The following is a 26027-nucleotide window of genomic DNA, read 5'->3' on the forward strand; positions in this document are numbered from 1 at the left end:
AAGTGAGGGCTCAGAAAACACACGAGGGGCCGGCATGCAGCATCACAATTACGACCCTGCTTGAGACCTGAGCGTTCTGTATCACAGTGCCCGGCTTCAAGTCTCAGTATGTCTCTGATTTCAGTTTCCTGTGAATGAAGACTCTGGGAGACAACAGGTGATGGTTCAAGTACTTGGGTCCCTCCTTCACACACAAGACCCAGACTGTCTTCCCTGTTCCTGGCTCTGGCCTGGCACTGGCCTGATCCAGCCCTGACTTTTGCAGGCATTTAGAGTGAACAGACAGAAGATCTCTTTCACTCTGCTTTCAAATAAATAAATCTAAAAAAAATTTTTTTAATATGTAAAAGAGCTGCCGTGACACTGATATCAGATATGAGCACCAGTTCAAGTCCTAGCTACTCCACTTCTGATCCAGCTCCCTGCTAATGTGCCTGGGAAAGCAGCAGAAGACGGGCCAAGTGCTTGGGCCTCTGCATCCACTTGGGAGTCCCAGAAGCAGCTCCTGGCTTCGGCCTGGTTCAGTCCTGGCTTTTGCAGCCATCTGGGGAATGAATCAGCAGATGGAAGATCTCTGTATCTCTATGTATCTCTGTCTCTGTACTCTGACTTCCAAATAAATAAATCAAATCTTAAAAACAAGAAAAGAAAAATCTATGAACCTGTAGTCCAGCTACTTTGCCTGAGACTCTGGTGTGGAAATCTCATATTGGTGGACACCCATTTTGTAGATTTTTTTGTTTCCCAGGCAGCATGAATGCTAGGATGGTAGCATTTCTCACGAGGATAAACTCAGTAGGCAATAATATCCTGATAAACATTTCGTGAAATATGACAGCATCAGTAAGATTGCCAAGAAAAAGCTGGAAATAAAGATGACAGTTTCTAATCTCACCAGCCAAAGGATGTGGTCACAGGGAAGTTACATAATCCTTTATACCTCAGTGTCCTCAGAGGTAAATTTGATAGCCCATGTGGATCCAAAGGCACAGACTGTGCAACAGCAATCCTATCAATGAGTGATCTGGAATAAAGCTCTCGGTTCTTATTCTCAGTCACTAATACCGTAAAACATGGTTTCTATCCCGGAGAACATTTGAGAACTTTTACAATCATGTTAGAATACTGGTTCCTTTTCTCAATAGGAGAGGCTCAGGCCTTTAACAAAATCAGTTGGGAAAAGATGGGCCATCAGACAGGATAGGCACCCAGAACTCTTTCAACCACTGTGATGCTGAGCTAGGGTTTGGGAGAAGGTCCTCAGGTTTAGATAAGATGTAAACGCCTTCTTTTTCAACCGGAGACGAAATGAATCATAACACAAGGATGTTGTTGTGTGATCTAAATAACACCACCACTCAAATCATACTGCTCCTGGAACTGGGCAGTGGGAACAATCAAACCCTTTGCATTTGGGGGATGGGGTACAAACAGAACTAAAGGCATTCTATGGGGATTCTACTGCTCTCCCTGCAACCACCTCCAGGTTGAGACACCTCTAGGATTCCTTCTTCAAAATTAAAACAGATAAATCAGGGCGCAATGAGTCCTAGGCTTACTTCCACATGACAAGGAACTGGCTGGCTCCACGCAACAGCCATTTCTCTGCTTCTTGGCTAGTCTGAGATCCAGCTGACTTCACAGGGGCCTTCGAAAGCAGGAAAAAGAGCAATTCCCTCACATGGCCCTCGTCCATCAGGAAAGATTACCTTCACGGCCCTATTTCCTGACCCCTTTCTGAATCCATGCTTTTTGCAGCAGGACTGCAGTTGTTCAGGCTAAAAAAAGGTAGAAGATATTCCCCTGCCCTTTACACGGTGCTTGGCCATGTGACTTGCTTTGACCAATGTGGGGAGCAATCCGGACTGGACTAAGTTACTGGAATTAAGACTTATTCTATGCATCTGCTCTCCCACAATATGGCGCTGGGAGAGAAGTAAACAGCTTCCGCACAGCTGCCTCCAGTTCAACCAATTAACTGTAGGACTGGCTCCTGATTGGAGAGCAGCGTACTCGGCGTGTGGGCAGCCGAGTTGGGATTGGCGGAGGAGGACTATAAAGGAGGAGAGAGACGGCATGCACCAGGAACATCTATGGGGAACATCTAAGGGAACCCGTGCAGCCCCCGAGAAAGCCGGCCGGCGGTGTGCCGCTCCCCTGCGGAAGTGGGGAATGCGGCCAGGGGGAACTGCCCTTCCACGGAGGTGGAAGGGATAGTAGCCAACCCGGGAAGAACCAGCAGCAAACCCGGGGAGGGCCGAGCAGACGAAGGAACGGCGCAGGGTCCTGTGTTGCTCCTCCACGAAGAGGGGGAGCGACAGACCAACAGGATGTTAACAGATTAATGAAATCATCAAGAGCTTGAAATGAGTTTGTACACTGGGGTTTGTGCCTTTGTGTCTGCTGTCATCAGGATAAGAACATGCTCAAGCCAGCAGGATGTGCCAGGGGGAGCAGGAGAGACATGCCAGGGAGAGTCACTTCCATCTGAACCCAGTGTACAATCAGCTGGTCCTCCCTCAACATGAAGACACAGGGGCTATGAAATGCACTGCTACAGACCACTAAGATTTTGTGGTGGTTTGTAGAGCAGCATTATTGCAACAAGTGATACACACACTACAGGAAAATCTCACATAGAGTTTAAGGGTTAAAGTAGAGTTTTGTTTTTTTTTTTTAATAGATTTACAAATCCCACCCCCCATTAGAATACAAGGCCCTGCAAGTGACACATGATTCTAGTCATCAATGCGCACCTGCATCAGGGTCATGTGCTTTCAACCAAAGGTGATAATAAAGTTTACTTGTGCAGCTGGAAGTATACCAAGTCAGTAATGAACTCTGAACCTCCTGAATGTTACTTGCTTAAGTACAAATGAATGAGATCATTCCATTTTTCAGTAAAGGGACTGATAATATTATTAATAAGTTGCTGGTTTTTAATCCTAAACAATCACAAGAGTTGCTGAAATCATAGATTCCTAGTCTCCATCTATTAGACATCTGAATATTCTGATATAAGACCTAGGAATCCATATTGTGAAAAATGTTTCAGATCACAAGAATTGAGATCTGCACCTCGCACCTAACAGAACCCCTGCATCCAATGACTAAATCTCGTCTGCTGAGTTGAACTAAGTGTTTATGATGACAGTAGCAGGCCCAAATGTGAGTACAAGGAAATGAGGCCCAGGGAACCACAGTGTCAGCACTGTTACTGTTAGTACACAAACCACTCCAAGACTTGTGAGCTTAGCTTGGGTTTTGATGGGCTTGTCTGATCTCTGCCTGGTCCATTCAAGTGTCTGAGGTCAGCTGGTTGGTCTAGGATTGCCCTACTCACATGTCTGGTGTAGGATCACTGTCAGCGAAAGTGACAGAGTTTCTGGGCCACAAGAAGCAAGCCCAGGAATGTCAGTGTGACGAACTGGGCCGGATTCCAAGAAAGCAACCAGATGTGTGAGGCCTCTTAAGACCTAGGCTGGAAACTACACATCGTGACTACTACTCAATCTATTTGCCAAAATAAATAATAAGGCCAAACTCAGATTCAGGGTTGGGGACAGTTTCCATATTTTGCTAAGAGGATTAGTATAGTCATATCACTAGGGAATAGACCCAAAGAGGGGAATAATTAGGACCATTTTTGCAATCAATTTATTATATTGCATAATGGGAGAAAAACACCACCTGTAGCCAACTGTGATTTCTAAATGAGAGCCAAAGTTTTTACTCTCATCTGACACAGTCCTCAGGTCAAAGGCTCACCTGATTTCCTTCATTTCTACTTCTGAACACATCCATTACTTAACCCAAACTAAAGCAAAGCCATCTATTTATTCTCAGCATGATTTTCTATTATTTTCTATTTGGGGTTTAAGAAGATGTGGGGGACAGGTCATCCTTATGAGGATTTGTTTAGAGCAAATCTCTCTGGGATGTTACTTCTTAACTTGGGATGTGTCCACAGACGAAATGTGAAAATGGTCATCAGGGCTACAGCCTCCAAAGAAACCCAGAGCATTAACATGAGGAGCACGAAAGTATTAAGAAGAAATATTGCAGGAAAAAGAACAGAGAAGACCAGCCAATAGCCCCACAGAGTAGTAAGCTCATACTCACTGAAGACTCCAGTGGGTACAAATTGCACAGCTAAGTACCTTTCACTCCACCTCCCTACCCTCCCGACCTTACCCCTTGTCAAGCTGTGACCACTTGGGAAACACACTCACACTACAAAGCCTTAATCCAAAAGAGCTCTCCCAGATAAAGGCTGCAAGATATATACAGCCTGGCTGGGATGCAGCAGCAGTAGGTGCAATGTCCCTGTAAGTGAAAATTTGCCATGACTCTTTGATTAGCTCCACTCCAATCATTTTAACATTTATTTGTGACAGCAGGGGATGGGAAAGAAAAGAAGTCCAGAAACCAGGATGGCAAAAAGAACACCAAAGTTAGGTAGTGTCTGTAGGCTCTTTGGAGGGAATTTGGCAGGCGGGTAAAGTGCATGATGTTTAAAGGTGAGGCTGTTGGAAGGGTGCAGTTTGATTCCTATGCATATGTTCAGTTTTATGATGCTTGCAGGATCACAGCTTTAAAGGACTAAGCATCGAGAGTGAATGAAACACCCGTGAAATAAAAAGAAATGCTAAATTCACTATAAAGTTGTCTCTCAAAAAATCTAAACTCAAACAGATGGTGCATGCAATTTGGTTTATGAAGAAACCCTAGGAAGTACTGAAAAACATACTGAAAAAGGCAATCAATGGGAGGAAATGTTGCCCACCCTCTTATCAACTGGGTTTTCTCTGAGCACTGGATCTGGGAGGGAAGCAGGCTTGGTAGGGCTGATGATGTTCTTATCTTATAGTGCGTAGTACCCAGTGGGTAAATGCTTTTGAGAGTCAGAATGGCAATTAGGAGTGCAAACAAGGGTTAAGATGCTGTTTGGGATGCCAGTGTACCCTGTGAGAGTGCCTGGTTGAGTCCCAGCTATTCTGCTTTCCATCCAGCTTCCTGCTAATGTGCACCCTGGGAGGCAGCAAATGATGGCTCAAGAGCTTGGGTCTGTGCCATCTGTATAGGTAACCCAGATGGAGTCTCGGGCCCCTGGTTTAGGCCTGGCCTAGCCCCAGCTGTTGTGGGAAACTAGACAGTAAATCAGCAACAGATCTCAATATCTTTCTCTTGCGCGCTCTCTCTCTCTCTCTCTCTGTCGTTCTGCCTTTTCAATAAATAAATATTTGAAAAAATGGCTATCAGTCACCCCATGGGTGACTTGTAGTGACATCCACTTGTTTTCTGATTCTAACTGAAAAGTCACAAATTTACACCTGTAATTTCCAGGCAGAATCATCATAATGGTCCCTACCTCTGCTTCTTGCTCACTCTGTTATTAAAATAAGTGCCAGTCTTGGATGATCCTCTAATGAACTGACTGACTGGGCTGCAGTCAATCTGTGCTTCTGATTAATTAGAGAAGGGGAAACCAAAGCTGTAAGAAAGCAACTACTGGTATTATCACCACAAGAGCAATGACAATGACAATGACAATGACATACAACACTTCCCTGAAACTTAGTGGGCGTTAGGGGGTGCATGTACTCTAAGAAGAGGGATTTCCTGTGCCTACTCCAATACTCAGACAGAGTCCACTTCATGCCCTTATGTGCCAGAAAGTTTAGGTGTGCCATCTCCAAACACTGTTTTTTCAGGACTGTTGTTCACCATTGCTTTAAAAAAAACCCTAGGTATGTTAAATATAGGCTGCTCCTTACAGTGAATCATTAAGTTGCCTGCACAGGGGGGGCCAAGAACAACCCTGAGCTGCATTTGTAGAAACATCTGAGCACAAGTCAAACAGTAACCTATGTCATGGAAGCACCTCCAGTTTGGGCCATTTCTATTCCAGTTTCCTATGCCATTCGCCTATTAAACATTATAGGAGTGGCATTTTCCGTAGCAGTTAAGTTGCCACCTGAGACACCCACATTCTTTAATGCAGTACCTGGGTTCGAATCCCAGCTCGGCTCTCAATCCTAGCTTCCTGCTAACGAGCAAAACTGGGAGGCACTTGATGACAGCTCAAGTACTTGGGTCCCTGCAACCCATGTAAGAGACCTGGGTTGAATTTCTGGTTTTCTGCTTCAGCCTGGCCCAGCCAAGACTGCCGCAAGGGCATTTGGAGAGTGAACTAGCAGATGGGAGATCTTCGTCTCTCTGCCTTTCAAATAATAATTTAAAAATAAAACCTCTTAACTCAGCATGTTCACACTAATGTAATTCCTCACGGCCTGTGAAAGAATGGGGCTGTCTCAAGTAACACACGATAGTAGTGTATTATCAAATTAACTTTACGCTTAGCCTTATCTTCCCTATGACGTTTTCCTTGAGATCTTCCCAGGTATTGAAGCTTGGGTGAGGCCAGGAACCAGAGGCAACGGTTTTATCCTTTCACATGCCAGCGCAACCAAGGATTTGTGTTTAGAATAAATATTTGAAGCAGAGGACCCAGTTAACAATGCAGCACTTGATTGCTCTGAATGACTCTCTCACCCACAGCAATCAGGGACAAGGGACGAGTCCTTGGCACCAGCCCATGCAAAAAACCTGCTCCCCAGCCGCCTCTGTTTGCCTTCTGACCCTCCCCTCACAAAATTCTCAACCTACTACAAAGAACTCCGTTTTCTCCCTTACATACCACACGAATCCCACACTGAATATCAGACTTTTTCTTCCCAGAACAACACAAATTTAATTCAACAACTTCACATTTGCATGTATTTATATTAGATCAACCTATCTTTTAAGGGATTTCTCCAAACTCTACTCTGGCACCTTTACATTCAACACTGCAACCTTTTAATGAGGTTTTCTTGATCTATTTTAAAACTGTGATCACAATTAGGCTACATTTCAATTAGTAGAGGTGCCTGTGTATTAAAACACCCACAATCCTTAGTGCTTTTTCTTCCTCAAAAACCTATTCGGTAAGCAATGTAATTCTTTCCCTACAAGGCCAAAAGGATAAGTTGTACTAACCAGCAGTAATTAGTGTGTTAAGTTTTGTTCCAAGGCCAGGCTATCAGGTTACAAGTTCTAATAAACTCTGCTGGGAAAAGACGTTTTCTTTGTCTTGGGACCACCGAGAACTGTACAGCCAACCAAACAAAACACCTTTAATTCTCTCCCCACTAAACACAATCGAGAAGAAAAGCCAACACTAACGCAAATAAAGTCAAGGAAGTGTTCCTGCTACTTGCAGCCTTACCCTCGGGACCCTCACCAGGGCTCTGGCTCCTCCTGAGATGGAGTGGGGGTGGCGAGGGGTCCAGGACGTGGGTGCGGGTGGAGGTATGCTCCTTGCATGCTTGAACAGGACTCTCCACCGTCTGCCTGCCTGTCTGCCACTCAGTCCTCTCGTCTGGGTGGGAAGGGCCAAGACGGAAAAAAAAAAATGTGCAGGTTACTCACTGGCCTTCCTTGGGCAGACACACCCAGGAGGAGGGAGAGGCAAGGCACAGACAGTCTTCCCAGGCTGGGCCCAAGATCGCGAGCTTCTGATTCCCTTTTGTTATTACTTCCTGAACTTTCAGCTCGGTCTGCATGGGCACTTAAGGGAGGTAAATAACACATGGGCAATTGGATTCCAAGAGCTTACAGCAAAGGTTACTGAAAAGGCAATGCTTTAGCACACATCCCTTTACATTCAATTCTGAGATGTGTTTCTGACAAAGGGAAGGAGAGGGAAGAGTTATCCAGGACCGACGGCTTGGAAGAGCAGGTAGCAAGCAAGCTGGGATGTGGTTTAAACAGTGAATTTCTGGAAGCCAACATTTAGGTTCAATTTTAGAAAACACAATTCTCAACAGTCTCTCAGGGACTGTGACCTCTGCCTTGTAGAAGAGGTGCATTCTTGGAACAAGGATCTGTAAATCAAGATATCAGAAATGTAGTCATTGTCAATGCAAGAATTTGTTACCTGATAGTCTGGCCTCTGATTACTCCTGCAGTGAAGCCTGCTCATCAATGGAGGGTGCCTGAGGAATTTGTCTGTTTGGGTACACTATGGGTGTTCGTAAACAAACACTCTAGGGAACGCAGGAGAAGATGAAGCCAAGGTTGAGGAGAGAGCAACACAGCACAGACTACAGAACTGGTCCTTACCTTCAGTGAATCCTGAAAACGCCTAGATGGGAGCAGTATCATTCTCTCTCTCACACATGAGCACACTTAAGGCTCAGAGGCAGGGTAACCTGGCTCCCGGCCAGAAGACCAAGATTGGAACCCGAGTCTGCCTGAATCCAAGCCCCTGAACTGTCCCAATGGCAGCCAGCAATGCCTCCCACCTTTCCTGAACACATACTCCCTTTCCTTCTACTTACTTTAACCTAACACCAGATCATCTTATCTTAAATTTTGATGGCTTTTCCAAAATTGATATATCATATAATAGAATTCTGTGGGATATTAATAAGCGCAATAAAAGCAGGGGGATAAAGTGTACTGTATGGGTTACTGTAGCTTCTCATAGCCTTTAATATGCTAATATCTACTGTGGCTTTCCAAGCTTAGAGTGCCATGTTTCCTTACCCAAAGATTCCTGCTCCGGCTTGGAGGGTGGGGAATCTTTTAAAGTCTGGAAGACATGGTTACAGAGATGGGTTATCCTAGTTTTATCTCTTTCCTGAATTTATAAAAATTATAAGCAATGTATGAGGTCATAAAATAAAAAGTAAAAATCTCTCTCCTACCTCTAACAATCAGTCCCACCCCCCTGAGACAAGCACTGCTGAGCAATTTCTTCTTATGTATCTGGTTCAGGAATTTTTATGCATATAAAGCATGTAGGAACACACTTTAAAAAACACAGCTGGAGTTAAAGCATACCCAGGACATGTTATTTGGCATATTCTCTTAACTTAATGATATATCTGAGATTTTCAATATCAGCATGTAGACTTGCTATTGCAAGTCAGACTCAAGAAAAGTAAAAGGTGGGTCTAAGATATGGTATTCCCACTTTATAAAAGAGTCCCCCATGTGGATCTGTGTCAGAAGGCCTGGGTTCCCATTGCAGTTCCAGCTGTGTAACAGTTGTACTTAACACTCATGTACCAAGTGAGGAGCACCCTAGTCACAATCTTAGACGTTGCTGTGAAGATCAGTGATAACGATGGCAATATTCTTGGACAACACCAATGACCTTGGCCAATATTTTCAAAACACTTAGTTTGTGCCAGGGACTATATTAATACTGGTACACTAACAAAGTAAACATGGTATCAGAAACCCTGATTTTTGTCACAATGTGGTCCTAAAAGCAGCACGATTCAGGGGATCCCACTTTCCCTTAGGAACAGTGTTATAACTGGAGATTCTGTTCCAAGACCTCACCATGGCTTTCGACAAATTTCAAACATAAACAATAAGATCTTGTAAAAACAGAAACACAAAAACAAATTCTTTTTAAAAAATATTTATTTATTTATTTATTTATTTCAGGCAGAGTCACAGAGAAAGAAGGAGAGGGAAACAGTAATCTTCCATCTGCTGGTTCACTCCCCAAATGGCCACAATTACCAGACCTGGGCAAGGCCAAAGCCAGGAATCAGGAGCTTCTTCTGGGTCTCCCACATTGGTGAGAGAGGTCCAAACACTTGGGCCATCTTCTACTGCTTTCGTCGGCACATTAGCAGGGAGCTGGATAGGAACTGGAGCAGCCAGGACTCGAACTGGCACCCATATGGGATTCCAGCTCTGCAGGCCATGGCTTAACCCACTGTGCAACAGTGCTGGCCCCACAACAACAAATTATATAATTTAAAATGGTAAAATGATATTCCATAATTCAGAGACTGACTCATACAACCCTCCTTTTTACCCATGAATACTATCCAGAATATTGTGGGGTTCTTCTCTAAGGGTTTGTACATTGTAACACTATCTGACTATAAGCAAACAATTTTAAAACATGCAAACATTTTACTCATACTACAGAAAGAACTACAACATATTCTACAGTGTACATACAGAATATATTGTATCATAAATCTGACATAATATTAGTGTACAAGTTAGAACAAGCATTACACATGTAATTAGAAATAGCTTTCCTTGTCTGCCTTAGAATTTAAAAGATCATTTGAGGAATGACCTGGTTGACTCATATCTTAGAAGAACTATCCTGGGGATAATGTGAATCAATGTCTTCTCGTTTTCCCAATATATTCTGTAAAGACCAGAGGCCTTCAGAATCAGCCCACTGGGTTTTATCTCCCCTAAAAGAGCTGCAGAAACATCTCCAAAGTTGAAGACAACAGTCAGGACCACAGCTTGGTTTGGAGAGTGGAGCATTGACCCAATCCTCTTGCCAATTCTCATTCTGTCTGTCTGTCTGCTTCCCATCCACCTTTGCAAGTGGACCTGTAGATGAAGAGGTCACTGAATAGCAGACTGAGAGAGGGGAGGAAGAAGAATCACTCACATTCCTTTATCATGATTATAGTTGAGGGAATACTACACATTTTACTGTAGGGGCTTAAAAAAAAAAAAATTAACCCCTTCTCTCCTCGAGCTTTGATTCCCCCAATTATGGACTATATCTTGCAGATATATGAAAGAATATGAGAGGAACTTCCTCATTATTTGGGTATAAAACCCCTATCCTGCTTTCCAATTTAGTGTAATGTTCATTACCCATAACAAATGCCTCTTATTTTTCATTATATTCAACAATGACTATCTACCCAGAAAGAAGTCTATACGTGGAAGGGGCAGAGCAGTCCTACTCCGAACTGCACAAACATTTTAAAAATATAAACGTTTTTCTCTTTGTCTCTCCCCCTAACTCTGCCTTTTAAATAAAATACAATGTTTAAAAACAAAAGTTTTCCATGGTAGCTCTAGAGGAGGTAGTAGGAAAGAAATAGCAAGTTCACAATGGCTTTAAAAGCAGGGTTTGAACCCAAGTAGTACTTCTTTTCCACACCCTAAGACTGTGATTGAAGATTAAGGGAAGAAGTATGCGAAACATGCTGCACACTGCAGAGCACTGCACAAGTGTCAGGTCGTGACCATCACTGCTCCTGGCTTTCTAAACGCGGCAGCAGTGAAGTTTGGTGATGGCTGTAAAAGGTAAACCAAGCTGCTTCTGTTGCAACTGGATCCCTCTCCAGCACATGGTCTACTCAGCTGCTGTTCCCACAGTAGGTCCCACTGAATACCAACTATCAGGTGAGCACAGTTCAGGTTGAAAACAGGACCTGCTGATTTTCATGTGGACACACCTTTTCCTTCATTCCTCTCGCTTCAGCAGATCTTTGCAACAACTTCTTTTTAGAATGCTTACAAAACTGTTTTTAAAGTTTGTGCTATGGAAAATTTCAAACACATATAAAAGCAGATAAACAGGTGTAGCAGAACTCACTAACACCAGCTTAAACTATGATTAATTCCTTCAAATCTGTGTGACCTACATCCCTACCACTCTGGATTATTTTGAAGTAAATTCCCAGCATTATATTTTTTCATCTAGATATTTCTGCATATATCTCTAAAAGATAAGGACTGTTTTAAAGCACAATTTATGGCCAGCACCACGGCTCACTAGGCTAATCCTCCGCCTTGCGGCGCCAGCACACCAGGTTCTAGTCCTGGTCGGGGCACCAGATTCTGTCCCGGTTGCCCCTCTTCCAGGCCAGCTCTCTGCTGTGGCCAGGGAGTGCAGTGGAGGATGGCCCAAGTCCTTGGGCCCTGCACCCCATGGGAGACCAGGATAAGTACCTGGCTCCTGCCTTCGGATCAGCGCGGTGCGCCGGCCACAGTGGCCATTGGAGGGTGAACCAACGGCAAAGGAAGACCTTTTTCTCTCTGTCTCTCTCTTACACTGTCCACTCTGCCTGTCAAAAAAAAAAAAAAAAAAAAGCACAATTTATTACATATAAAAATTATCCATTTGGGTCAGCACTATGGTGTAGTAGGCTAAACCTCCACTTGCAGTGCCAGCATCCCATATGGGTACCAGTTTATGTCCTGGCTGCTCCTATTCCAACCCAGCTCTCTGCTTATAGCCTGGGAAACCTGTGGAAGATGGCCGAAGTGCTTGGGCCCCTGCACTCTAGTGGGAGACCTGGAAGAAGCTCCTGGCTCCTGGCTTCAGACTGGCCCAGATCCAGCCACTGCAGCCATTTGTGGAGTGAACCGGCAGATGAAGGACCTTTCTCCATGTGTTTCCCTCTGTCTGTAACTCTACCTCTCAAATAAATAAATAAAATCGTTTTAAAAATATTTAAAAATTGATCTATAGTTACTTAATATTTTCCAATATCCAGAAAGCATTAAATTCCTCCAAATGTCTCAAAGATTTTTTTTAACCTTTATTCAAGTAAAATTTGTAATTGGTTAATAGGTATTATCATTTGTAATCTAAATGTTCTTTTTCCATCTCTATTTTTGCCTTGTAATTTATTTGCAGAAGAGCCTATTCTTTGTCATTTTGATTGTCCAAATCTACATTTAATGAGTCCCAGTTGGGGCGCCTGTTCTGTCCCAGTTGCTCCTCTTCCAGTCCAGCTCTCTGCTGTGGCCCGGGAGGGCAGTGGAGGATGGCCCAAGTGCTTGGGCCCTACACCCACATGGGAGACCAGGAGGAAGCACCTGGCTCCTGGCTTCGGATTGGCGCAGCACGTCCATTTGGAGAGTGAGCCAACAAAAGGAAGACCTTTCTCTCTGTCTCTCTCTCTCTCACTAACTGTCTGTCAAAAAAAATTTTTGTATTTATTTATTCTCATTTTATTTGAAAGACAACGATAGAGAGTGGGAAAGAGAGAGAGAGAGAAACAAAAACAAAAGAAAGAGAGGAAGACATATCTTCCATCTGATGGTTAACTACCCAAATTGTCACAATAGCTGGGCTGGGCCAGGATGAAGCTAGGAGCCTTGAATTCAATCCAGGTCTCACACATGGGTTCTTGAGTCATCATGTGCTGCCTCCCAAGCACACATCAGCAGGAAGCTGGAACTAGAAGCACAGCCAGAACTTGAACCAGGTACTCTGAAATGGGATGCAGGCATCCCCAGTGGCATCTTAATTGTTGTGCCAGAAGCCTGTCCTAATGACAGTAAGATTTAACATGTTCCCCCACCCCCTGTATTTCCTATCAATCCATGGTAAGACCACCTATGCAAAGAGCATATTTCAGTAATGGAAAAAATAGCAGATATTCAACAAATTTCAGTTACTTCAAGTTTCACCATATTTTTCCTCTATGCCTAACATGGTGCCTGGAAAACAGCAAATGCTGGGTTAATAAATAAAGGAATGACTGGCTTTATTAATGTCCCAAACTGACATCGGCTTTGCCAGTTCAACATGGTTAGCATAGAGAAGTAAGCAAAACAAAGTCTTGGCTCATGAACTTACACGTAATTGGATGTAGAAATGGAAAAGACCATGCTTTGTTCCCAAGTTCAATTCTCCCCAGCTGACTGGGTTGAAAGTAAGTGCCGTTAGTATACCACAAGACTGGGGCATGAGAGAGGAGCAGGATCAATTCAACTTTTTCACTGAAGATTTGAGAAAACATCAACTGTCTCCAAAGGAAAGATGTATCAGGGTTGCTATTATTACCTTTTACTTGACCTAAGATCCACCCAAGGTAGTGGATTGAACTGTGTACTACCAAACAGTTTGAAGTTCTAACCCCTAGAATCTAAAAATGTGATCTTATTTGCAAATACGGTCTTTACAGATGTAATAATGTTAAGATTAGGCCTTCCTGGCTTAGAGTGGGGCTTAAATTCAACCATTAAGAGACATGATGACAATAAGGAAGATGGCAGCAGAGGTTGGAGTTTTGTTGCCATGAGCCAAGGAACGCTAAGAATTGCCAGAAACACCAGAAACCCTAATGTCACACTGATTCTAAATTTCTAGCCTCAGGACTATGACAAAACGCACTTCTGTTGTCCAAAGTCACCCAATTTGTCGTAATTTGTGACAGCAGCCCTGGGAAACTAAAACCTCCAAGAAAGTCAGACCAGAAGCATGGATCTCTCCACCTAACTGTGGCTTAAACTATTCAGTGAGAGAGAGGGAAGGAGTGGGGGAAATCCTAGAGAAAAGAACCTGAATCAGCTTTCATTTGTCTTACATCCATTGGGCTCTCAGCCAACTCTTTAAAGCTGCACAAGTACCAACAAGTAAGCCTGTCTTACCTGAAAAGCAGGTGGGCAGAAGTCACAGAACTTGTCAGCACTGATACCTTGGGGATGGGAGTACTCTTTGTAGAGTTAGGCAGCCTGCCTCCTCCACATGCGGGGAAGGGGGAATATTAATAGTGGGAGAAGCAACCCATGCTGGGCACCCACCACTCTATCCTCACTGCATCTCAGGAGGGCTCTAGGGGCTGATGAAAGAAACCACCCACACATCATAAAACAAGAGGCCAATAAGCATACCCCTGGTTACTTGACCATGCCAAGCCTCAGCATACCTTACCCCCAGGACTGTGATAAGAATTCAACATGGGAATGCAGTAGAGGTCTGGCATGACAGAGGTACAGATTTGGCACCCTCACAATGCCACTGTCTGGGTATTTCTAACAGTAAAAGTAGTGGTGGCCACTGACATTCACTGGCCTCTCTATAGGTGCTAAGCACTAAGTTGGACACAGAAGAAACTTAAGAACCGGTCCTTGAAAAATGAATTGTGTTAGGGCTATGAAATTGGAGGTTATCTCTCCTTCTCCCTTACCCCTCCCACTAACATGTCTTTTAATGTTATAATAATTTCAATAATAAAATAGTTTACAATTAAAACTCTGATCTAATTTTTAGAAACGTTGCCACATGCATCGGTTAAAAATACATTTTTACAACACTGCTCACTTGTGCAGCATTGTAAAGCACAAAGTATGGAAGTGGGGACAGTGCCCCTCTTCCACTTTATCCTCACCCACAATGAACTCCAACACAGGGTCAACATTTAAGTGATGGCTAATTGTTTCAGGTGTGCTGATTTTATTTTCCCAGTTTAGCTGCTCCAGGGCAAGAATTACCTACTTTCACATCATCTGTTAGCACCTACTCAAAAGCCCACCATGTCCCAGGATGAGCTGGCTTTGCAAACAGGACTGTGCAATAAACTCTTCTCCATCTTTCTGGGCAATGAGCCACAACAAGCACCTGGTGATGATGTTAAGGCAACGAGGAAAGCAGAATAGCCTATGACTAAGAGTTCTGCTCACCTTCGGGGTCTACTTAATCATTTCCTATTGGTTCACCCTGAAATGGCACCACCAAGATTGCAGGGCAGACATGCAAGTGGAACTAAGATCCAGCTATGATTCAAAAGCAGCTGGGAAAAAAGGGTGTGCATTTGCATGCCTGTATGTGCACATCACCTCAAGGCTAAAGCAACTAAAGCCTTTCTTAGGATGAGATTTTTAAAGAAAACCATCCTTTCCCAGTGACTTGTAGAATTTACTGTTCCTTCCTGACAGCCACAGATGCTTTGGGTACTTGCTGGAAGCAACCAGTTGACTTCAGCTTATATGTTCTTGGAAATGTGCCAGACACTGCACCAAGTTCTTTACATTTGCTCTTTTATTTATTCCACTCAGAGGTTCTACCACATAGAACCGTCCTGTCTTCTCAGCTGGGAAACTGCCTAGAAAGATCAGAGTCAGGGCTGGACCTCCTGGGCAACTCCAGCACAGACTTTCTGCCCTCAGTTCAACACAATTGGGACGGACGGAGAGGAGAAAGACACAAAGCCAGAATCAAACAAACTTGTTAGTCCCTGGCCTTTTTCTCCCATACACTCAGCCATTGCCCACAACAGAAGCAATGAACTTTGACTGGAGAACCCTGGGAGGCAGCAGGTGATGGCTCAAGTAATTGGGTCCCTGCCACCCATGTGGGAGACCCTGACTGAGTTCCAAGTTCCTGGCTTCAACCCAGTTGTTGTGGGCATCTGGACAGTGAACTGGCAGATGGGAGCTGTATCTGTCTGTTGATCTCTCTGCGTCTCAAATTAAATAAAGAATGGCTATATGGTTAAAAAAAAAAAAAAGCTGCATTCTCTCTCCTCTCCACACAGAGCTGCTAATTGAGGTTAACACCATAGAAACCCAACAAAAGACTCAGAGGCCCACACATCCTAGCCTCATAGCAGCCACTGTGAGGAGGGCAAGAGGGAACCCCCACCCTCCCTCATTCCTCCAGCTTAATGAAGACCTGGCCTGTCATCTTTCCAGGGAACAAAGCCCACGACTCTCTGAGAGAGAATGACTTTTATCCTCAAACAAAATAGCAGATTCTCTGTTAAATGCCAGAAGTCTGCAGTAAAATGGGACATCAAACCATATTTATGGGGTTATAACCCCTTTAGAGTAGGCAACTGGATTTCTCCTGGCTCCTGAACCTGCCAAAATCCAAATTCTGGGGGGAAGTTCCTGGGCACCACCATGGGGGAGGGGTGAGAAGTCTCTGGAGGTCACAGGCATTGTGGAGCCCAGACTGTCACCTTGTTTACAGAATTCAAGGGTATATGCATCCAGCAATGTCACTTAGCAAATAAGGATATCCAACTTGCTTTGCAGGTTTGGGATAATTCTGAAAAAAAACAAAAAAAATCCCAATAACACTCTGAAATGTCTAACATTTTATCACCTAAATGACATTTTAGAAATATAAGTACTTGGCTGGCGCTGCGGCTCACTTGGCTAATCCTCTGCCTGCGGCGCCTGCACCCCGAGTTCTAGTCCCAGTTGGGGCACCGGATTCTGTCCCGGTTGCTCCTCTTCCAGGCCAGCTCTCTGCTGTGGCCCAGGAAGGCAGTGCAGGATGGCCCAAGAGCTTGGGCCCTGCACCCACATGGGAGACCAGGAGGAAGCGCCTGGCTCCTGGCTTTGGATCGGTGCAGCGTCGGCCTTAGCAGCCATTTGGGGGGTGAACCAACGGAAGGAAGACCTTTCTCTCTGTCTTTCACTCTCACTGTCTAACTCTGCCTGTCAAAAAAAAAAAAAGGAAAATGTAAGTACTTGATATACTTCATAAGCAAGCACTATCTTTTAATACAGCAAATAAAAACCCAACAATTTTCTTAGTAGACTTTATTTACACTCTTTTTTAAAGTTCATTTATTTTTATTTATTTGAAACACATGCACGGAGAAAAACGGAGAGGGCAGGAAGAAGGGGGGGGGGGCAAGAGAGAGAGAGAAAGAAAACAAGAGATCTTCCATCTGCTGGTTCACAAATACCCACAACTGTTAGGGACGGGCCAGGTCAAAGCCCGGAGCCTGAAACTCCATCCAGGTCTCCCAGAGAGGTGGCAGAGATCCAAATTCCTGAATCACCATCTGTTCCTCCCAGGTTGTCCATTAACAGGAAGCTAGATCGGAAGTGGAGGCAGGACTTGAACTCTGATATGGGATTTAGATGTCCAAAGAGGCAGCTTAACCTGCTGTGCTGCAATACTCACTGCCCCCATTTAGACTCTTTAGAACCTATCTTGGGAATATAAATCCTGGACAAGTCATCATTACTCAGATACTAAAAAATATTTTACCACTGAGTTCTCAAAATGGGCCTGAGTACATTAAACCTACTTCAGTGCCTTAAACCTTTTGTCAACTTTGTAGTAGTAACTTGGAAGGAAGATTATTTTCTGGGACTGAGATTATTTAGCTCTGTTCAAATAGAGAAGAAGCATATGGAAACAATATATTTGTTCTTTATGGATCCAAGACACAGTGATAATAACTAAGTCAAACAGTTAATAAGCAGGGATGCCAGGATTCAAATAGGCAGCTACTTGTCAATGGGCTTGTGGGTAAATGTTAAAGTGCCACACCCAGTTCATTTTTTAAAAGATTTATTTATTTTATTTGAAAGTCTGAGTTACAGGGAGAGGGAGAGGGAGAACGAGAGAGAGAGGCAGAGAGAGAGAGGTCTTCCATCTGCTGGCTTACTCCCCAGATGTCCGCAATGGCCGGAGCTAAGGCGATCCAGAGCTAGGAGCCAGGAGCTTCTTCTCCCACCTGGATGCAGCGGCCCAAGGGCTTGGGTCATCTTTATTGCTTTCCCAGGCCACAGCAGAGAGCTGGACTGGAAGTGGAGCAGCCGGGACTTGAACCGGCGCCCATATGGGATGCCGGCACTGCAGGCAGCGGCTTTACCTGCTACACCACAGTGCCAGCCCTAACACCCAGTTCATTTTAACACTGCATGAGTATGGACCAGGTTACCTCTCTAGATAGCAAGCAACTATTATAGCAAGAACTGGCACTTCTCTGGGGACATCTGCAAGCACTTCCATCATGTCCCTAGGGACGCTAAGTTCATATTCCATTGTATTGTGCAACTTGGTATCAACATGATTTTCTAGCTCTGAATAGATTTTATGACTACATTTTTTTGTCAGTAACTTAGTATTTCATTCTAAAAGCAAAAATGGGGGAAAAAAGCATTTACACCGGTGGTTAACATGCTATCCTATATCCTATATTACAGCACATGGGTTTGAGACACAGTTCCTACTTCCTGTTAATGCAAACTCTGGGGGACATGGCTCAAGTAATTGGATAACTGCCACCCATGTGGGAGACCTGGATTGAGTTCCTGGCTCCTTGCTTAGTCCTGCCTGGACCCAGCCCTTGTGGTTATTTGGGAAATGAGCCAGCAGCCGGGCACTCTGTCTCCCAGCAACAACAACAGGAAAAAAAAAAAAAGGAAAGGGCTCACTTTGTCATCACAGGTGATATTCCTATTTATGTCTAAAGCTAAGATTTAGATATGTACACCTGTTCTGAAACCACATTCCAGGGCCCAGCATTGTGGTGTAGTGTGTAAAGCCGCTGCCATGTGAGTGTGAGTTTGGGTCATAGCTGCTCCACTTCCAGTCCTGCTCCCTGCTGATGTACCTGGGAAGGCCACGGAAGATGGCCCAAGTCCTTGGGTCCCTGCCAGACATGTGGGAGACCCGGATGAAGCTCCTGGCTTCAGGCTTTGGCCTGGCCCAGACCTGGCTGTGGCAGCCACTTGGGGAGTAAACTGGTGGATGGAAGACCTCCCTCTCTCTCTCTGTAACTCTGTCTTTCAAATAAATAAAAAACAAATTTTTAAAAGAAAAAAACAGTGTTCCTTTTTTTGTAAGAAGCAGGTGGTTGAATGTTTTCCCAAAGCTTCTGTTTAAACCCAAGAAGCTCATCAGGGAAGCAGATGCTTCGGGGCACCTGCAGCTCATGCTGCACTTAGCAAACCCCAATCAGAATGGACTTCAAGGCTCAAGCCAGGGCAGTAAGGCCAGAGCTGATGCTGACACCAAATGACCAGGTAAGATTCCATTAACACCTTCTCAAGGTCGTGGTGACAGCTCTGAAGGACTTGTAATTGGCCAAATCTAATAGCATTTCTTCTCTGCTGGAAGTATTGAGTCAAAGAAGAGTAGAAAAGAGAGGAAGAACACACCAGATTTATGGAAAACTGCTGTGTCTTTATTTACTACTTTTGTCCCCATTTTCATTTACTTAAATATTAGGACACAATTCAACTCCTACCACACACAATGGAGCTTTCAAAATGCAAGATGTGGATAATATACAAAGTTTATCATCCAGCCTTAAATCATTAAGAGGTGGGCATTTTGAACAAGCTTCTAGAACCTCATGAACAATGACAGCATCATCATTTATTACCCTGGAAACCAATAACTGGAACTCCGGGCCTGCACCACTCTATACACCTTCCTTTCTCTCTCTTCCTTCCAGTTCCTCCTGTCTCCAAAATGTCCTTTCCAGTATCTGGAAGGAAAGATAAACTTGTCCTTTTGTAAGAGGCTAAAATACTTTGGCTGCTGTTATTTCTACAAGTGAAGCTGAGCAAGGAACCACTGGCAACCCTAAAGTAAAAACAGGGCCGAAGAAAGATGGGAAACAGCAAGACAGATGGGGAAGAAATACTGGTGCAAAGACTTCCTGCCAATTTTATTTTATTTTATTTTACTTTTTTAATTTGAAAGGCAGAGTTACAGAGAGGGATGAGGCAGGGACAGAGAGAGAGGGAGAGAGAGAGAGCTTCCATCTGCTGGTTCACTCCCCAAATGGCCACAATAGCCAGAGCTGGGTCAGGCTGAAACCAGGAGACAGTAACTCCATCCGGGTCTCCCACCTGGGTGCAGGGGCCCAAGCACTTTGGCCATCTTCTGCTGCTTTCCCAGGTACACTGGCAGGGAGCTGGATCAGAGGTGGAGCAGCCTGGATTCAAAGTTGTGCTCATGTGGGATACTGGCATCACAGGCAGCTGCTTAACCAACTGTTCCAAGAGTTGGCACTAAAAATGAGAAATGAGGATACACTCTCTGTATAAAGATTGACCAGGGACACTGACACTTCCCGAGAACCAACTCTGCATGGCAATGGGAAGGAAAAAAAAGGAAGAGAAAGAACTTATAAAGTGGAGGGGAAGTGGTCTCAGTACAAATCTTAATCATGACCCTCTAACAAATAAGCATATCCCTCCCCATCTCAAACACTTTCCGCAGTCTCCCTCTGCAGAGATGGTTTGGAGAGATTACATAGCAGAAGAGGAACCTGTATTTGGTTTCGAGAATATAGCTGGTCTGTCAGTCATCCTACCACATGGAAAATCCTGTACCTACAAGGGAGACACAGGAGAGGTGCAAAGGGAGAGAGAAAGATCTAAGCTGCAGGAAGACCAAGATTTCAGACCATGGCTGTGTGTTCCACAAGTTTCATAAATAATATTCTTGCATGTATGATGAAATCAGTCCTGCCATGACCTACACCAAGACTTGAAACCTGAGGATTTGCAGCACAAACATGGACACAACACACGATCCAGGCAGCTGAGAGGCTCAGCACCAGCTTTTGAGAGTGAGGTGAGACCAGTATGCAGCAGCCTGAGCCACTGGCGATAAAGCTGCCAGGAGAGCCTGGAGAGGGTCTGGCTTGGAGCCCTGTTGGGGACAGTAAACCTGCCAACCCAGAGGGAAAAAAAGGGACATGTTTCTCACTCCCCGACCACCCAACAACAACATCTTGTAACAAGCAGAGAGAGTAGGCCCATTTTGGACATATATAACAACCACGCCAACTTGTGTCCATGGTCCCGGCAACCAGCCAAGAGGAGATGCCTGAGTCTGGCTGGGAGAACTGACAGGGGGCTGGGCACCCGTGACTGTGGGAGCCTTATGTGCTGGGACTGTGAAAACACTGGCAGTGTAGGAGGGCACAAGGTGTGGCTGGGTCACTGGGCAGCTGCTATGGGCAGCTCCATGTACTCGGGACTCATTGAATGCCTGGGGAGGGTCACTGCTGTGGGATCTGTGCTCACACTGAGGACTGCACGGACTATTTGTTGTGGTTCTGGATGAATACTGCACCCAGTGGAGCTAGCACCCAGGCATTGGTTTTGGAGGAGAGGAGGTAAGGAAGATATTACACCAACAGAGTTGATCAAATCCTCCCCCGTGGTTTAAAAAAAAAAAAAAAGGAGATTTACCATGGCCAGCTTGGGTGTCACCTTTGTCACTGAACAGAGAGCTCCACAGCCACAGCTAGCACACACAATAGCCTCTGGGTATTCACTGAAAGAGCAGACACTCCACTAAGCCACAAAGGCATAGCGCAAAGATAAAAGCCATCAGAGGAGGGGAAAAGATGCCTAAAAATAAATGTAGAAATTCAAAAACAAAAATAAGAAAGACAACATGATGCCCCCAAAGGAAAACAATACTGCAATACTAGAATGTGAAGATGAAGAGACTGAAAAAATGCCAGAAACAGAATTCAAACAATTGATTGTAGGATTATTTAGAAGTAATCAGAAGCAAATCCATGAACTAAAGAAATCCACATGACATGAATGAAAATTTTTCCCATGAAATTATTTTTAAAGGGAAATCAAAATGAAATATTAGAAATGGAGAATTCAATAGGTCAACTTAAAAAATGTGTTGGAAAGCCTTAACAACAGACTCAGTGAGGAAGAGGGAAGAATATCCGAGTTAGAAGACGAATCTCTGGAAATTTTACAGTCAGACCAAGAAAAAAAAAGAAATTAGAAAAAATTTATGGGATACTAACAAATGACCCAACATATGGGTCTTACAAGTTCCTGAAGGTGCGGAAAAAGATAATGAAGGCTTTTTAGTGAAATAATTACAGAAAAATTCCCCAATTTGGAGAAAGTAAGGGACACTCAGGTAGAAGAAACACATAGAACTCCTAATAGACATGAACAGAAAACATCTTTACCATGACATACTATAGTCAAACTTACCACAGTAAAACATAAAGAAAAGATTCTAAATGTGCATGAGAGAAACACTGACTACTTTGAGACAATCTCCAATCAGACTCACAGCTGACTTCTCATCAAAAACTCTACAGGCTAGAAGAGAATGATGAGATAATACTGTACCCTGCAAAGCTCTCATTTATGAATGAAGAGGAAATAAAGACCCTCCATATCAAACAGAAATTGAAAGAATTTGTCACCACTCTTCCAGCATTACAAAAGATGCTTAAGGATGTGTTACACACAGAAACATGGTTATCACTCTGACAGAATGTGAAGGCAGAAAATCTCCCAGTAGAAGTAAAAAGGAAATTTAATGTAAACAATAGGGGCCGGCGCCACGGCTCACTAGGCTAATCCTCCACCTTGCGGCGCCAGCACACTGGGTTCTAGTCCCAGTCGGGGCGCCGGATTCTGTCCCGGTTGCCCCTCTTCCAGGCCAGCTCTCTGCTGTGGCCAGGGAGTGCAGTGGAGGATGGCCCAGGTCCTTGGTCCCTGCACCCGCATGGGAGACCAGGAGAAGCACCTGGCTCCTGGCTTTGGATCAGCGCGGTGCGCCGGCCACGGCGGCCACTGGAGGGTGAACCAACAGCAAAGGAAGACCTTTCTCTCTGTCTCTGTCTCTGTCTCTGTCTCTCTCTCTCTCTCACTCTCCACTCTGCCTGTCAAAAAATTTTTAAAAAAAGTAAACAATAGGAATATTTATGGAAAAATGGAAGGGCCAAGTTGTTATTTATCAATAGTCATCTTGAATGTAAATGGCCTCAACTCTCCAGTTAAAAGATACAGATTGGTTGAATGGGACTAAAAAACAAAACCACCTATTTGCTGCCTACAAGAAACACATCTCACTAACAAAGATGCATGCAGACTGAAAGTGAAAGGATGGAAAAAGATATTTCATGCCAACAGAAACCAAAAAAGAGCTGTTGTAGCCATCCTAATATCAGACAAAATGGACTTTAACACAGAAACTGTTAAAGGGAGACAAAGAAGGGCACTATGTAATGATTAAGGGACCATTTCAACAGGAAGATGTAACTATTATAAACAATTAGGCACCTAATTACAGGGCACTTGCCTATTTACAAGAAATGTTAAGGGATCTAAAGGGAGATATAGACACAAATACAATAGTAAGCAATGGAAAGATCAACCAGACAGAAAATCAGCAAGGAAACAGCAGAATTAATTGACACTATAGATCAAATAGACCTAACAGGTATCTACAGTACTTTTCATCCCACAGTTGCAGAATACACATTTTTCTCACCACTGCATGGAATTTTCTCTAAGATTGACCACATGCTAGGCCATAAAGCAAGTCTCATCAAATTCAAAAAAATCAAAATCATATCGTGCATCTTCTCAGACCACAATGCAATGAAGTTGGAAATCAGCAACTCAGGAATTTCTAGAACATGTACAAACACAAGGAGACTGAACAACATGCTCCTGAATGAACAGTGGGTCATAGAATAAATCAAAAGAGAAATCAAAACATTTCTGGAAACAAATGAAGACAACAATAAAACATCAAAACTTAAGGGATACAGTAAAAGCAGTATTAACAGGAAAGTTTATAGCAATTTGTGTCTACATCAAGAAATTGAAAAGGTACCAAATAAATGAGCAATGAATGTATCTCAAGGATTTAGAAAAACAAAATCAAACCAAACCCAGAACTAGTAGGAGAAAAAGAAATAATTAAAATTAGAGAAGAAATCAACAAAATTGAAACCAATAAAACAATACAAAAGATCTGCAAAATGACGACTGATTTTTTGAAAAAATAAGCAAAATTGATAAAGCATTGGCCCAACTAACCAAAAGGAAAAAAAGAGGGAGAAGACCCAAATCAATAAAATTATAGCTGAAAAGAAAATGTAACAAAAATAAAAAGAATTATCAGGAATTACTACAAAGAGCTGTATGACAACAAATCAGGAAACCTAGAAGAAATGGATAGATTCCTAGACACACACAACCTACCTATATTGAGCCATGAAGACATCAAAAACCTAAACAGACCAATAACCAAGATGGAGATAGAATCAGTAATAAAGTCCTTCCCAACAAAGAAAAACCCAGGACTGGATGGCTTCACTGCTGAATTCTACCAGACATTTAAAGAAGACCTAACTGCAATTCTTTTCCAGTTATTCATAATTCAAAAGGAGGGAATCCTCGTAAAATCCTTCTAGGAAGCCAGTATCATCTTAATTCCTAAATCTGAAAAAGATACAACAGAAAAAGAGAACCTTAGACCAATTTCCCTGATGAATATAGATGAAAAAATCCTCAACAAAAATACTAGGCAATCAAATCTAACAACACATCAGAAAGATCATTCACCTAGACCAAGTGGGATTTATCCCTGGTATGGAAGGTGGGTTCAACATTTGCAAATCAATCAATGTGATACATCACATTAACAAACTGAAGAACAAAAACCATATGATTATATCAACAGATGCAGGGAAAGCATTTGATAAAATACAACATCCCTTCATGATGAAAACTTTAAGCAAACTGGGTTTAGAAGGAACATTCCTCAACACAACCAAGGCAATTTATGACAAATCCATGGCCAGCATCCTATTGAACGTGGAAAAGCTGGAAGCATTCCTACTAACATCAGGAACTAAACAAGTATGCCCACTCTTACTACTGCTATTCAATATAGTACTGGAAGTTTTAGCCAGAGCCTTTAGGCAAGAAAAAGAAATCAAAGGGATACAAATTGGAAAGGAGGAAGTCAAATTATCCCTATTTGCAGATGACATTATTCTATATACGGGGGATCTAAGAGACTCCACTAAGAGACTACTGGAACTCATAAAAGAGTTTGATAAAGTGGCAGGATATAAAATTAATACACATGGGGCCGGCACCGTGGCTCACTTGGCTAATCCTTCTCCTGTGGTGCCGGCATCCCATATGGGCACCGGGTTCTAGTTCCAGTTGCTCCTCTTCCAGGCCAGCTCTCTGCTGTGGCCCAGGAGGGCAGTGGAGGATGGCCCAAGTGCTTGGGCCTTGCACCCGCATGGGAAACCAGGAAAAAGCACCTGGCTCCTGGCTTCGGATCGGCGTAGCGCCAGCCGTAGTGGCTATTTGGGGGGTGAACCAACGGAAGGAAGACCTTTCTCTCTGTCTCTCTCTCTCAATGTCTATAACTCTACCTGTCAAATAATAAATACATTAAAAAAATTAACACACAAAAATCAAAAGTCTTTGTATACACAGACAATGCCAAGGCTGAGCAAAAACTTGTAAGACCACACCAATTCACAGTAGCTACAAAAAAAATTAAATACCTTGAAATAAATTTAACAAAGGAGGTGAAAGTTCTATGCTGAAAGTCAAAAATATTAAAGAAACAGAAGACACACAAATACTGAAAAATCTTCCATGTTTATGGATTTGAAGAACCAATATTACCACAATGTCCATACCACTAAAAGTAATCTACAGAATGGAAAGATATAAAAAAAATGATGCTGGAATTCATATGGAAACACAAGAGACCCCGAATAGCTAAAGCAATCTTAAACAATAAAAACAAAGCTGGAAACATCACAACATCAGGTTTCAAGGCATACTACAGGGTAGCTATTATCAAAACAGCCTGGTACTGGTACAAAAACAGATGGATAGGCTAATGGAACAGTACAGAAACTCCAAAAAATCAATCTATGCAT

At 43.4% G+C, this 26027-nt stretch overlaps 1 protein-coding gene across 5 annotated transcripts in view; it reads right to left on the reverse strand.

The window, feature by feature from the left end:
* STON2 (stonin 2) overlaps positions 1-26027 on the reverse strand; it is a 190935-nt gene that overhangs the window by 57012 nt on the left and 107896 nt on the right. For 2 of the 5 annotated variants that reach the window (XM_051826188.3, XM_089322699.1), the window contains exon 5: positions 7271-7423. The exons of 2 other annotated variants lie outside the window; for them this stretch is intronic. In XM_051826188.3, the coding sequence (XP_051682148.2) occupies positions 7271-7423 (153 nt within the window). The remainder of the gene's footprint in view (positions 1-7270; positions 7424-26027) is intronic. One more of the 5 variants, XM_051826192.3, reaches the window with a different exon arrangement.

This window comes from Oryctolagus cuniculus, chromosome 20, assembly GCF_051225735.1.
Source record: "Oryctolagus cuniculus isolate XC-2025 breed Fujian yellow rabbit chromosome 20, ASM5122573v1, whole genome shotgun sequence".
NCBI classification, from domain to species: domain Eukaryota; kingdom Metazoa; phylum Chordata; class Mammalia; order Lagomorpha; family Leporidae; genus Oryctolagus; species Oryctolagus cuniculus.